This window comes from Harpegnathos saltator, unplaced genomic scaffold (genome assembly GCF_003227715.2).
Source record: "Harpegnathos saltator strain DR-91 unplaced genomic scaffold, Hsal_v8.6 scaffold39, whole genome shotgun sequence".
Classification (NCBI taxonomy): Eukaryota; Metazoa; Arthropoda; class Insecta; order Hymenoptera; family Formicidae; genus Harpegnathos; species Harpegnathos saltator.
Genome location: NW_020230194.1, coordinates 1,318,977 through 1,332,447, shown reverse-complemented (window position 1 = coordinate 1,332,447; position 13,471 = coordinate 1,318,977). Strand labels below are relative to the sequence as shown.

Here is a 13,471-nt window from a genome sequence, read left to right as displayed (position 1 = left end):
TGAGAAGGAGCTAATAAGTTCTACTCTGCGGTGGAGGCCAAAAAATTGATCGCGCAACTATGTTAATTTAATAAAATATATTTAGGAATATCCGGTTCTAAATCTCATGAAGATTAATATATGTTTTGAATTTACAAATAGAATCTTAAAAATAATAGATACTTCGTATTTACAATGAAATAAATAAAATGTCAAACGATAGATGAAATATAAATAACTTAATAATAAATTCTATGATGAGTGAGTGCTCTTCATGCTTTTCACTCCGTTTTATTAGACATCTTGACGTACACAGGATCACCTGCTTGAATTTGCCCAGGAAGGTATAACTCGCACTGTAACGGTATCAGCCTTGCCTGCATGTCAGTGGGCATGCTTTGCCAATCGAGGTTCGTTTCCAATCTAATTCGGGCAGAAGCACGTGTATATGTATGCTCGTACTCGTACGTGTATATGTATGCTCGTACAAGAAGTTCTCTTGCAGTTTTGGCAAATACTTGAAATTTGCCAAAGCCAATATATCGCCATAATATATAGATGAATATACCTTTTCCATGGATGGATATTCCTCAAGATTATTTTTCCGATCTTGATCCATTCCCATTCAATGAAATTGTTAAGATCATTAGTATTAATTATTATATTTGACTTATTTGCATGTTCCTGCATAACTTTGATCAACATATTGCTTAAACGACCGCGCGGTACAAATGGCATTAAGGAGTACGTAAATAGAGGTGTTGAAGGTATCTGTGAAAAGGATAAATGTTATGGGATATGATATTTTAATATATGTTTTCACTTCAATTACATATGTTTTCACCGCATTTATAATATTAATATATGATAAATTAGAATATGATCGCGGAGTATAAAAAGGACACTGTTAACAGTTTACTAATTTCTGTTTCTTTCTAGACAACTTTTGTATTGTACTTGAATTGTACTATATTTGTATCAAAAATAAGTGGTAAATTGGAAATTGTGAAGTCTTAACGAATCTTCGCGCAATCAATATTCAATCAGGATATTAATGGAATATTATAACTTTACATATTTTCGTACCGTAATATTTCTGTCACTTAGATGCGTGTTATACTTTTTCCAAAAGGATACTTGCGTATAAGCATTTGGCATTGTATATGCTAAACGGACGTTCTCGTCATTTAGACATCTGTAAATCATTTTTTTTTTTTTAGTATTTGACGCTTCTCGAGTTTGACAAAAATTATGGCGAAACTTAAGAGAGTCGTTGAATGTTGGCGCACCTGGAAATCCATGTGGCGGCTTGTGTACCACAATCTAAAGCTTTCACTTGACATAAGAATTTATGACATAACGATACGGTGCATTTGATGACTTTTCTCGATTTCATGACAATATTTAAGTTTATTGTTAAATCAGGCCTTGAATAATGCATCATCATTACCTGGTTGTTGTCCAAAATTCTTACTGACACATTGCGTATCATGAAGTTATCGTAATGTTGGATGATGCAATTGGTTTTGCAGTTGTACGCTACGAACATGCTAATAGTGGACAATAATGTTAAAAATTGTTTTTAAGCCGTTCGCCGAGTAAAGGCTTCAATTTTTCGTAATATTTCTAACCGGCTGAATAGCAACATAAAACGATACATTAATGACGTGAGCCATTTATATTAACATTGCATGTGAATGTATCCTCTCATTTATATAAGTATATTAACAAATCAGATTGAAGTGAACATGTATAAATAATCTCATAAAATGTTAGATTTTGCACAAGAAACATTGTTACTTATTAAAGATTTAAGAAAAGAAATGCCATATCAGAGAAATAAATTCTTAGACGCCATACTGATTTCGATACGAGAAACACTTGGACGTTCCGGACATGTCGGTAAAATTGCCTTTTGAAGTATACACCCCACCACCATCGAGCATCGGATATATATATAATTTTTTAATTTCGCCAACTTTTTGCCAATTTGGATCGTGTACTTCTTGCACAATATTTCTATTTTTGCTGCTAAAAATTGATGGCCATAAAGAATATTTCGATAACTGAGACAGTTTATGCATCTTCCTAGTAGTTGCGAATATTAAAAAACCTGAAATTCACACACAAACACATATGAGAGCTGTAGTTTTACTGTAGGTCGTATTGACGCAAAACATGAACTCCACTATAGAAAGTCAAGCCTCGTAATTGCAGTTTGAACGTACTTTGAAAAATTGAACGTACTTTCGCGATGTCAACGCACTTTGCCAACGAATACTTTAAATTAACATTTCAATGAGACTCTTTTGTTTTTCGAAGTATACGAAACACGTGAACACTTTATACGTTCATAAATATTACTTACGTGGATCATTAATATCAACGCAAATCTGGTCTGTTTCGTTATTTTTCTTCAGCGTTCCTCTTATTAGCACAACGTCGAATAATTTAAAAATATTTAATATGCTATTATTTCTTTATCATCGATAGAGTTAATCCTGCGATCGTTGTAACTAGCTAAATTTCCAGAGCAAACTAGAACCGTTCTGTGCGGAACCGTTCTCGCCCGTTAGAACAATTTATATTTTTTATACCGTTAATGCTCTTGACATGTTTACTCTTTTAGTGTTATGAAGCAGACGCGTGCGATAGGTCACCAGAAGCATGTTTACCTGTTCGGTCATATCTTTAATTTTCCTTTTATGCGCGTTTACATTGTACTTAATTTTGCGTTAATAATTGATCCGTAGCTACAAGCTCACAAATGAGGGAGTCAATGAGTTCAGTCTTGCGACTGAAATAAATAAAATTAATCACGAACGCGACTATAAAGTTCAGCGATATTTATTTTTTTCGATATTCGATTCTAATATTTGCAAATGTTAAGATATATATCGAGTTTGCGACAAGTCAATTTTTAAAAGCAGCAATTGCTAACTTTGTCATGAAAGACAAAATATAAATTGATGAAATATGAAATGAAAAACGTTGAAACAACAGATTCTAAAAAAAAGTTGCTCTTTGTTCCTCAGTCAATCATTTTGACGTACACGTCATCCCCTACTTGAACTTGTCCAGGAAAGAACACTTCGCATTGTATCGGTAACAATGTTAATAGCTCCCGAATCTGAATGTTCTGCCAATCAATGTTTCTTTCCGACCTAAATTGAACAAAAAACACGTGTAGGCATATACGCAAACATGTTCACGACTTTTTATGAGAAGTTCTCTTGCAGAGCTATACCTGAATATTATAAATATTATATAATATAAATATATAAATAATAATGCATGTGTATATATATATATATACTATATATATATAATAAATTATAATACAAATTTTGCATATACTCGAAACTTACCAAAGATATATTAGTTTTTACTACTAAGTCCTCCTAGTACTAAGAGATTGTAAGCAATGTGAAAGACATAATTAATGTGTATGCATGATTACCTTTTCAGTACCTTGCTATTTTTCAGGACTGTGTTGCCAATCATAATCCATTTCCACTCAATTAATTCTTGTAGATAAGAAGTTGCAACAATTATATTAGGTCGGACTAGTTTTGCGCGTAAACCTACATGTAACAAGTTGGTTATATGACTACGAATCGGTGGTTGTGATAACAACGAATACACATATCTATGTTGCAGACGGACCTGAAAATGATAATATATAATCATGAAATTCATTATTTTGATGTAGGCAGGACGTGTGTTTAATACACGTAGATCAGTTCGTGTGCATGTGAAATACATCTAACTGAAGAGAACAATTTTTTATTATTCTAACAAACTAACACACTAATTACTGAAACATTATTAATAAACATTTAATAATAAATGAACACTTGCGAATGAGTTAAGAAATAGAGAGGAGGAATATCATAAAATAGGTTAATGATGACATAAAAATAAAGAGGAAATTGATAAATAAATAAAAATCGCGGAGTAATTGAGATTTGTTATATCTTTCTTGAAGTGAAAAATAATTTTCCCGCAAGGCAGAAAATTTATGATATGTATGTATGTATGTGTATATGATTTATAGTTGTAAAATTATAAAAATTGTATCAAAGATAAAGGTAGATAGTTGTAAAATTGTAAAAATCTCATTTCAACTGAAAGTTGAAAGATTCTAATGAAGACCCACAATCAGTCTTATTATATTATGATATTATATAATGATTAAAATCCAATATATTTTCATACTGTATCACTTTCGTCAATCTGTCCTACGTTTAACTGCAGCATTTGGTCCCAAAGTGGCATTTGGTCGGAACTGTTTACCACAATATATCCTATACGAGCATTCTCATCATTTATAGTTCTATAAATCAATTTTTTTTATATTTGACAGTTCTTAAAGTTGACGAAAATTATGGCACAATGTCAAAAAATTATTGAACGTTGACATACTTGGAAATCCATTTTGCGATTTTATCTCCGCAGTCCGTACATGTTATTTGAGATAGACTTCTGTTGTAGATGTAATTGCATTTGAACGTTGTGTAATTTCTTATAATATCTTCTATATCTATTATTTCAGCAGATTTTAATTCACACGCTATCACTATTTTTAATTCTCTCAAATATTTTACGTGCAGATTTAATATCATACGGTTGTCTTTGGCATATATGACGTTGTTTGTTTTATAATTGTATACTATAAACATGCTAATACAAAATTATGTTTAACATTTGTTTTGAGCAGATTACAGAGTGCCAAGATTTTATTTATTTTAATATTTATAATTGACTGAGAAAGAGAGACAGAGAGAAAGAGAGAGAGAGAGAGAGAGAGAGAGAGAGAGAAAATATCAATATTACAATATATAATAATTAATAATATATTAATAGCATGATAATGACATTTATATTTTTGCATTAATGTATCTCTCTATTTCCTGATACAAGTATATGCATTAATGAATATCTGTTTCGTGTTGCAAATTAAGTAAACTTTATATTTCGTGAAAGGGATTATAGCCTATTAAGGATTTAATAAAAGGAATGTCACATTAACAAAAAAATAATTAAACATCGTACTTATTTCGATACGTGAAATTGCTCGATTGTCCAACCATGCAGTTGTAGTAAAAATTGCATAATGGTGTACGCACCCCATAACCTAAATATATTGGAAATGTAAATAAGCTTTTAACTCGACCAATTTTATACCAATTCGAGTTAACATCTGGCCGTGCTTTAGCGACATTTTTACTTTTGTCGCTAAGAGTTGGTCGCAATAAAGGATGCTTCTGTGTCCGAGGCTGCCGTTGCATGTTGCAAGTAATTATGGATGCTAAAACCTGGAATTAATACACGAACGAATACGAGAACTTTTATTCACGAAATTTCACTGTATTATGCCGCTCATGTTTCCGTAGGACTCGTGTTGTAGAGTATGTCGTTCAATGTAGCAGTATTCGCGCGAGTTGTTAACAACAAAATCAAAAAGCGTAATTGGATTTAATTGAATACGTTTTAGCTAACAATCCAAGTTAACCTTTCACAGGAATTCTTCCAATTTTATATATTATATTAATATATAATATTACTACAATATTTATATTTTATACTAATTACATGAAAAATTTATATGTTCAAGAAAACGCTACTTACGCGATATATTAGTATCACTGCAAGTCTTATTTTAGGACTTTGTTATTCTTCTTCAGTTTTTTTTTTTTTTCACTAGCGGTATAATGATATTTATGGCTCTGCGATATTCTTTCCTTATCACCGCGATGATCTATTTTAATCCCACGATTATCGACTGGATTTCTTCAGAGTGAACTGGAACGATCTGTTGTGGACCTTTCGCTCGTTATGTTTATATTGTTCAGGTAGTTAATCCTTTCTGGTAATCTTTATCCTTCGAATATTGCGAAGCAGACGCGGACGATATGCCGCCAACAGCATGTTTATTTTGTATCGACTGTATTCTCGGCATTTCTAATGTATGTAATGCTTATTAAATGCTGCGAATACTTCGTAGACGATTTTGAATATTTTACCTACGAATATTAGTCCATAGATATATAAAGAAATACAAGCGAGTTCTGTTTTCGGCAGAGTTTAGTGAAATTAATCGCACAACTATGTAAATCGATAATGTAACATATATTTTTTAAATAATATCCGATTACAATTTTCATGAGGATTAAAATATGTACTGAGCTTACAAGGAGTAATTCACGAAAAACAGTAATTGTCATTTAGTATACACAACCAATCAAACTTAAAACGTTGGTGTAAAATTATCAAATCTCTTAAAAAGCCATCTGTTACTCATTATCTCTTGTTGCGTATCTTGATATACACGAAATCGCCCACTTCTGCTTGTCCAGGAATTAACAGTTCGCATTGTAATGGTAACAAATGTAGCAACCTATGCACGGGCAAGAACTGCCAATTTATGGTTTTCAATCTGAATCAAGAACACAGACATATACATATATACATATATATTTTCTCATGATTGTTGCAAATAATTGAATATTGTTAAAAATATAATCAGTCGGTCCCATATTAATAGATTTGTGAGTAAAGCAATACGCGAGATTCGACTGATACGTGGTTACCTTGGATTCGGTTTAATATTCCTCAGGATTGTATTGCCGATCATAATCCAATTCCATTTAATTGCATTATGATAATAACTAGTCTTATTTGTGGTTTTTCTGATGCATGCTATAAGTATATATTGCAGACGATTTCGCGTGATTATTATATCCACAAATATTAGCTGCTTTGTCTACATCTTCTAATTTATAATTCAGTAATTTATAATTCATCTAATTTATAATTCTTCAGATCGAAGAAGTGCACTCGAATAAGGCGAGAAGGGAAATAAAAGTGTAACGGAAATGTATGTAAAGGCATTTTATTATTACGTTTATTAACAATATTATTAATGTTAGGTAATTCATTATCATGTCGGAAAATGTGTTTACAATCGCATCAGCAAATATGTGGAATTATATTAAAGGAAATAAGTAAATGATAAACTTAGTAACTTAGGCGAATAAAGATTTGATAAATAATGAGTGAGTTGAGTAGAAAAACTTGGAATTTCGCATTTATATATTGGTAGCTGGTTAAATTTGCTAAAGAACTTATGATCGTGTTTAAGGACATGTTTTTATGAGTCTAATGATAAGATTTATAGTCGGCTATATAGAATCGTGTATCATTGATGGGTAATTATATGAACGATGAAAGTTAGAAGATTGTATAATAGAATAAAACGTTTCGTCTTATTTCAGCCGTAGCATCCGTTTCTCGAGAAAATTGAACTTGTTATTTCGGAAATTACCAATTCTTATTATTTATAACTTATCAGATAAATCAGTATCACTAATTTACCCAGATAACTGTCGAATAATAATTAGTATTTTTAATTTTCTAAATAAGGACGCCTGTCAAAGCGTGCATTTTATTCGACTCGGGAATGCTGTCCCGATAATCCTCGTCGTCGCGGAATTCTGGAAGTTGTAATAACTTACGGAAGAACAGGAACTTGATTCTGCGATTGAGGACATATCCGGCATCGAGTTAATTAACATACTAATACCGAGTCCTGTGTGCCGCAACGGTGCAGCCAGGTGCCAGGATGCTGTGTCGGAGGAAGCCGGGTCGAGGAACGCAGGTGCGTTCAGTGTGTGGGCAAAGATACGTCATATTTTTTTCAAATATGTCAAATCATTTATTATAGCGGTAATGTAAGTCTGCATTCATGGCCCGTCTTCACTTGACACGAGTGCTCGTAGCTTCGTGAGCCTTAGCATAATGTTGTAATATCTTGAGATTCTTCATCGATTGCTCAAGCTTGACGAGATTTGCAGAGTCAAGTCACTAACATTTCAACTCGAGTTGGCTCTCCGTATTTTATCAATAATGAAGTTTCAGTGGTGGTACTTGGTCTCGAATGCAACGACAAGATACAACGACAAGATATAAGATTGTTGCATTGTTTATTATTAGCAGTTAATAAGCCGTTATAAGCTATACAATACTTTATTGACATTTCAGTGTCTATGCTACGCCTGTTTGCGAAATAATACTTTTGCGCAACAGCTCTTCATCGATAAATTTTGCGCTTGAAATGGTCACAATTGCGTGTCTATTATTTATAAACCCGCGTAATAATCATCATGATTATAATTGAATTAATAATATAGAAAATATCTAAGAAGGCACAACTTCCACAGACGATTCAGAAGAGGAACATAAGCACTTTTTTATTATATTCTTATCTATGAGATGAGAATATAAAAAAGAGCCAACATTTATTTATAGTTTCTTTATAGTTATAAATAATTTATTTGCTGTTTATTGTCACTGTCACAAGTGATTACCGCATAAATAGTGACTTACGACTGCAACTATTGTTCATACATTTTTTTACTGGAAAATGTGCTTATATTTATATATATAGTTATTTATATATATATATATATATTATATATATATATAGTTTCGCAAGAGAGTATAGTGTCATGATGCAATCAAAAATACAATCGATAATTGTTTTCTACTAATTGTTCGAAATTCGAGTTTAAGTGTAGGCTAATCTAGACATGTTTTTTCTTTTCTTAATGAAGTTGGGAATGGAAATGGAATTCCAAGTTGTTATAATTGCGTTCCCCCACTGATTGACTTACGCAACAACTGACTATAATAAGAGCCGAAATGATAGAATGTGAGATATCAGATTGTCAACGGAAGATTCAGGAAAAACATAAATGATAACTTGGGAGATGTTTCTAACTTCGAAAAAAAAATATGTCCAAACCATTCCGCGACCGATTATACGCGATAAAAGAGTGTTATACTTCTTAACAAATTTTTATTTTTTACATTTTACAAAATTTTACAAAAAAAAATTTTCATTTTACAAAATTTTACAAAATATATATATAATTATACAAAATATTTTATAAAATATATTTTATTTATACTGCCGTAGACGATCATCCAAGCCGCTGAAGTATCGAACATATTGTCTATTTTCTGTTGAAATTTTTTAAAGTGTATACCTTATCTCCAAGTTGTATTATCCCCGCCATGTACGTTTCGCAATGTAACGACAATAATTGCAATCTCATTTCCATTGGGACGTGAAACGTCGCATCTTCATCAGATCTAAATAGTGGAAAAAAGAAAAAAATATCAATACGCATTACAGACATTTAATTAAGACTTTCTCCTGCAATAGCGATGCCTTGCGAGCCGTTATGAGTCTTTCTTGATTCACGTTGATCGATTGATTCGATGGTGAAGATTCACGAGAAATATGTATATGTATATGTAACATATGCGCTCACTTTAAGGGGGGTCTGAGAGTTCTCAGGATCACTTTGCCTATCTTAAACCATTCCATTCCATCCTCCTTGTAAGCAGTTTTGGTTTGAATAATGATATTCGGACCAAAGTCAGTCATATTGATGTAGCTGTCCATATTTTCTTTTACATTGTTGAACGATTCAAGCGACATCAGTCTGCAAGACGGTGGGTTTGACGGATTCTGAAAAAAGAAAATACAGATAAATATTCATATGGGACTTGAAAGGATTAAAACTATTCAGTTTAACAGTTCAACTGATCGAATATTACGATTGGAGGCGCTAAAAAAAATACCTGTATTTTTATCTCGTCGTAATCTACCGATGGATATAGCCAGTTGAAAGTGTCCTGTAACGTTGCCTTGGCATCAATCGGGTTGCGAAATCCTAAGCGTGCATGCACGTCTTTTAGAGAACTGTGAATTAGTTCGTTCGTATATCAGATTTTTCTTACGGACGAAACGGAGTATCATAGCATATTAGACATTATTTGATATACACACTTGTATAACCAGTTGGCGGCTTCATCGCCGCAATCGTAGTAATTCTTCTTACTTATATATCTATTGTTCAGCGACTGGGTGCATTTCACTTGCTCGTTCTTCCTTACTTCGTTCATATCCAACGTCAGTTTAACATCCAATATTTCTAACTCCAATTTTTTAGTGTTATTCTTAGGGACTTTAACTACCATGTGCGACAATATAGCGTTGGTGCGATCGTAGATGTATTTGTATTGCTCGTGATACACAACGAACATGCTGACGGAGTGAAATCAAATTTCTCATGTTACTTGTAACACACATTCACGCCGGCACTTGTGAAATAATGTGTATGAGAGTTACGCGTTCAACAGTATCGAGAGGATTGCGGCAATTCGAGCGATATTCCAGATAAAAAATAATTATACGTAATTATACATGTGAGATTTTATATAATTATACACACCCAAAAAAAAGTAATTTCAGAACAAGCGGAATCATCTAAATTTTAAAGGATTTTATTCTTATATATGGCCTCAAGAGGATTTTTCTAAGATTAAGAGGAAAATATTACAAACACATTATTCTTAAAGTTAGATGGATTATATGTATAATGCAAGTCTTGTTGATTGTAATATAAATTTCCTCTTACACATAGATTATTTAATCTTTTTTTAAGAGGATATTATTTATTCTTACCGTACTTTATTCTTACTGGTTATACTAGTTAATTTGAAAAAATTATTATAATGTATAGCTAAAAATAATATATATATATATATATATATGTGAGTGATGCAGGGCGCGCGCGGCGGCCCTGAGCGCCACATAGAGAATAGCATTTATTCGTTAACTTTAACACATTCTTCTACAAAAACTACTTGTCGAACGCAATTTTGCTAAAGGAAAAAGTTGTTTATTTTAGCATAAAGTATCATGTTCTGTATTCCGAATGCGGGAATTTCAGATCACCCTATATATATAGACGTACTTTTGGCTCCAGTTCTATAATAAATAGGCACGAATGAAATAAGAACATCATAACAAACAAATTTCCAAACAATTTTGTTATGAACTTCATAGCTACAAAGATGTTCATCATAATCAATTGTATGAAACATATTGTAGTTAAAAGAAAGAATGTATTATTTACACACACACACACACACACACACACACACACACGTACAACTTCTTGCAATATATTATAACATGTATTTGACTAAAAATTATGTCCAGCATATGTTACAGCAACACACATCTTTTTTTAAAAAGCGTTCCAGATATTCTAACCCATGAACATATGATTATTTTTTCATTCATGTATGAAGATAGAGCATGACTAAACAAAAGAAGCTGACATTCAAATCAACATATTCCTCTTCGTATAAGAGGAAAATTAATTGATATAAAAGGAAATCCTTTTAAAATAAGAAGAAAATAGAATAATATCTAATAAATTTTAGATGAATGGTTCACTTTAATTGCTTCATAGAAAGAGAAATCCTTTTCCTACAAAAGATTTCCTTTAGAATATAAGACTGGGAAAAATCACTTTACAGATAGAATATTTTTTTTGGGTGCATAATTTTTCTTAATCAGTTTATTACTCGAGCAATAAGTAGATGAGCGTTGAAGTTAAGGCAGGTAAATTAATTGATTATACATCATGACTAACTTATCCCAAAGATTCTTGTCTATAAATACTCCATTATGGCCAATCCCAATTTCCTCAAGATATTCAGGATGGCCCGATGACACTGGATATCCACATATATTGACGACTTTGCCGATTAGGATCCAAGAATTTTTATTGATGCTAGGCTTATTGCTTATAAAACACACCGACATTGCAACGTTAGATATTCTATGTTTATACCGAATCTCTTCACAGGCAGGTCGCAGAAATTAACGATTGCTAAAAGGTCTGAAATTCCAAATAATTATTGTCGGGCAGTGGCAGAATACGAACACGAACTGATATATATATATATATACATATATATATATATATATGTTTATTAATAACACAAATAAGAGTATATACGATATAATGAATCGGATCAGCATCAACGTGACAGAAACTCGATCGTCCGGCGAACTGACCAACTGTGAAAACGAACGTACAGAAAAAAGAACTAAACTGTGTGTATGTGTGCATATATATATATATATATATATATATATATATATATATGATGTAAGGTGGAAGAGACGCCATCTATACAAGTAATATGAAACTAACGGTTGTAGCGAAGGCGTGGAGGATGATAGAATTGAATCTCTAAGAATTATTTATTGCGAAATTTATCGGCTCCTCTTTAAAAGTTCGTGATGCAATTTTATACGTTTCATTACATTCAATTACGAGCCAATCGTTGCCATCACTCCGAGCATATTATTCATATTATTCCTTTTTGTTTCCATGGGCTAATTTCTACGAGTACGTTACGTAACGAAGAGGCAAAAGAGGATTTTACCTCCAGTCGTATAATGTTCGTTAAAAGTTATCAACGAATGAATGTTTTATATTATACATTTTAATGATAAGTCTTTTAAGTTCAAACCTTAAAGGCTTTTGTTAATATTTTTAGAATCTATTATTTTAAATCATATGAGACACATCGTGGACCGAAATGAACCAAAGTGAACGTAACGTATTTGCAGAGGCTGGCGTATGTAAATAAAAAAAATTTAAACAAAAATTTCTTGCATTACTTACAATGTTGTTTCCTAACTTATGAAGCTCGAATTTTCTGCGATCTCATTCTCCTTGATCAGCTGAATTTCAACAAAGAACTAAAAGAACTGTATCGAATCCAGGCGACCGGTCACTGAAATAACACCGGAGACGTTCGTGTTACGAATTTCATGAAACGAACGCATGCGATAGGTCGAATCGTGTGTGTTTATTTGATCTATTCTATTTACTATTTATTTCCAAGCTCGTGCGTATTTCACGAAGAGAGAAGCGGTATTTGCGCGATTTACTTTTGAATATCAATCCGATAAACGAAACTTCTTCCCAACTGTGGCAACTCTGATTTGCTAATAAAACGGCGGTCTCACGGAGACGAATATATGGTGTTATAAATCTTTTCCTCCAGATTGAACTCGCGAAAAGCGAAAATTTCCAACTTCGACGTATTTGGAAATGTTTACTTCTCATGAATTCACATCAGAGGGAAAATTCATGATCGCTCTTCTGAACTATATCGTATTTATATCATAAAGCAAATTTGAAAAATGTCCACCCCGTTCTATCTATCTATATCTAATGAAATTATAAACGTGAAACTTATGTTTTGTAGTTAGAATAAGTTAAAACAGGGTATGTAATTTTTGAACTTACTTTATTAGAGATCTAGTAGAGTTTTCCTTATTAAGGGCCATAGTAAATTTTGTAATAATATATTACGAAATATAAATAGCACATACCAAAAGGTAATAAATTGAGATTACTGATTTGTGTTACTATATGTAGATTATAAGATTCTATAGTAATTTTTATATTAAAATTTTCTCCGAGCAGTATTTTGCTAAAATCAGAGTCGTGCTGTTTGAAAGTGAAATATTTCGCAAATGACATTTTTAAATAACAACATACAAGTTAAATCTTTGATAATGTTGGTTTATTGAATTCTAAATAATTAT

The 13,471-nt window shown here is 32.0% G+C and overlaps 4 protein-coding genes across 8 annotated transcripts in view; 1 reads left to right on the top strand and 3 right to left on the bottom strand.

Annotated features, from left to right (window-relative positions):
* LOC105181748 (PHD finger protein rhinoceros) overlaps nucleotides 1-13,471 on the top strand; it is a 291,086-nt gene that overhangs the window by 146,691 nt on the left and 130,924 nt on the right. The gene's annotated exons all lie outside the window — the stretch shown is intronic.
* LOC105181754 (mitochondrial amidoxime reducing component 2-like) lies at nucleotides 63-2,520 on the bottom strand. Its single transcript, XM_011138735.2, has 6 exons — nucleotides 2,348-2,520; nucleotides 1,840-2,092; nucleotides 1,269-1,529; nucleotides 1,066-1,174; nucleotides 548-750; nucleotides 63-402 (listed from the first exon to the last, which is right to left on the bottom strand). The coding sequence occupies exons 2-6, from the start codon at nucleotides 2,061-2,063 to the stop codon at nucleotides 261-263; spliced, it is 939 nt and encodes a 312-aa protein (XP_011137037.1). The 5' UTR covers nucleotides 2,064-2,092; nucleotides 2,348-2,520; the 3' UTR covers nucleotides 63-260.
* On the bottom strand, nucleotides 2,811-5,899 carry LOC105181753 (uncharacterized). The gene is made up of 6 exons (XM_011138734.3): nucleotides 5,611-5,899; nucleotides 5,035-5,297; nucleotides 4,405-4,662; nucleotides 4,198-4,315; nucleotides 3,440-3,645; nucleotides 2,811-3,143 (listed from the first exon to the last, which is right to left on the bottom strand). Exons 2-6 carry the CDS (start codon nucleotides 5,268-5,270, stop codon nucleotides 3,011-3,013), a joined length of 951 nt encoding a protein of 316 aa, XP_011137036.1. The 5' UTR covers nucleotides 5,271-5,297; nucleotides 5,611-5,899; the 3' UTR covers nucleotides 2,811-3,010.
* On the bottom strand, nucleotides 8,956-12,785 carry LOC105181752 (mitochondrial amidoxime reducing component 2). 4 transcript variants are annotated; one of them, XM_011138731.3, is made up of 7 exons: nucleotides 12,540-12,785; nucleotides 11,865-11,926; nucleotides 11,484-11,744; nucleotides 9,839-10,096; nucleotides 9,631-9,751; nucleotides 9,318-9,517; nucleotides 8,956-9,135 (listed from the first exon to the last, which is right to left on the bottom strand). In XM_011138731.3, the coding sequence occupies exons 3-7, from the start codon at nucleotides 11,666-11,668 to the stop codon at nucleotides 8,997-8,999; spliced, it is 903 nt and encodes a 300-aa protein (XP_011137033.1). In that variant the 5' UTR covers nucleotides 11,669-11,744; nucleotides 11,865-11,926; nucleotides 12,540-12,785; the 3' UTR covers nucleotides 8,956-8,996. The 4 variants fall into 4 exon arrangements, with proteins under 4 accessions (XP_011137033.1, XP_011137032.1, XP_011137034.1 ...); XM_011138730.3 differs by lacking the exon at nucleotides 11,865-11,926 and having other exon boundaries at nucleotides 12,540-12,784; XM_011138732.3 differs by lacking the exon at nucleotides 11,865-11,926 and having other exon boundaries at nucleotides 11,496-11,744; nucleotides 12,540-12,720.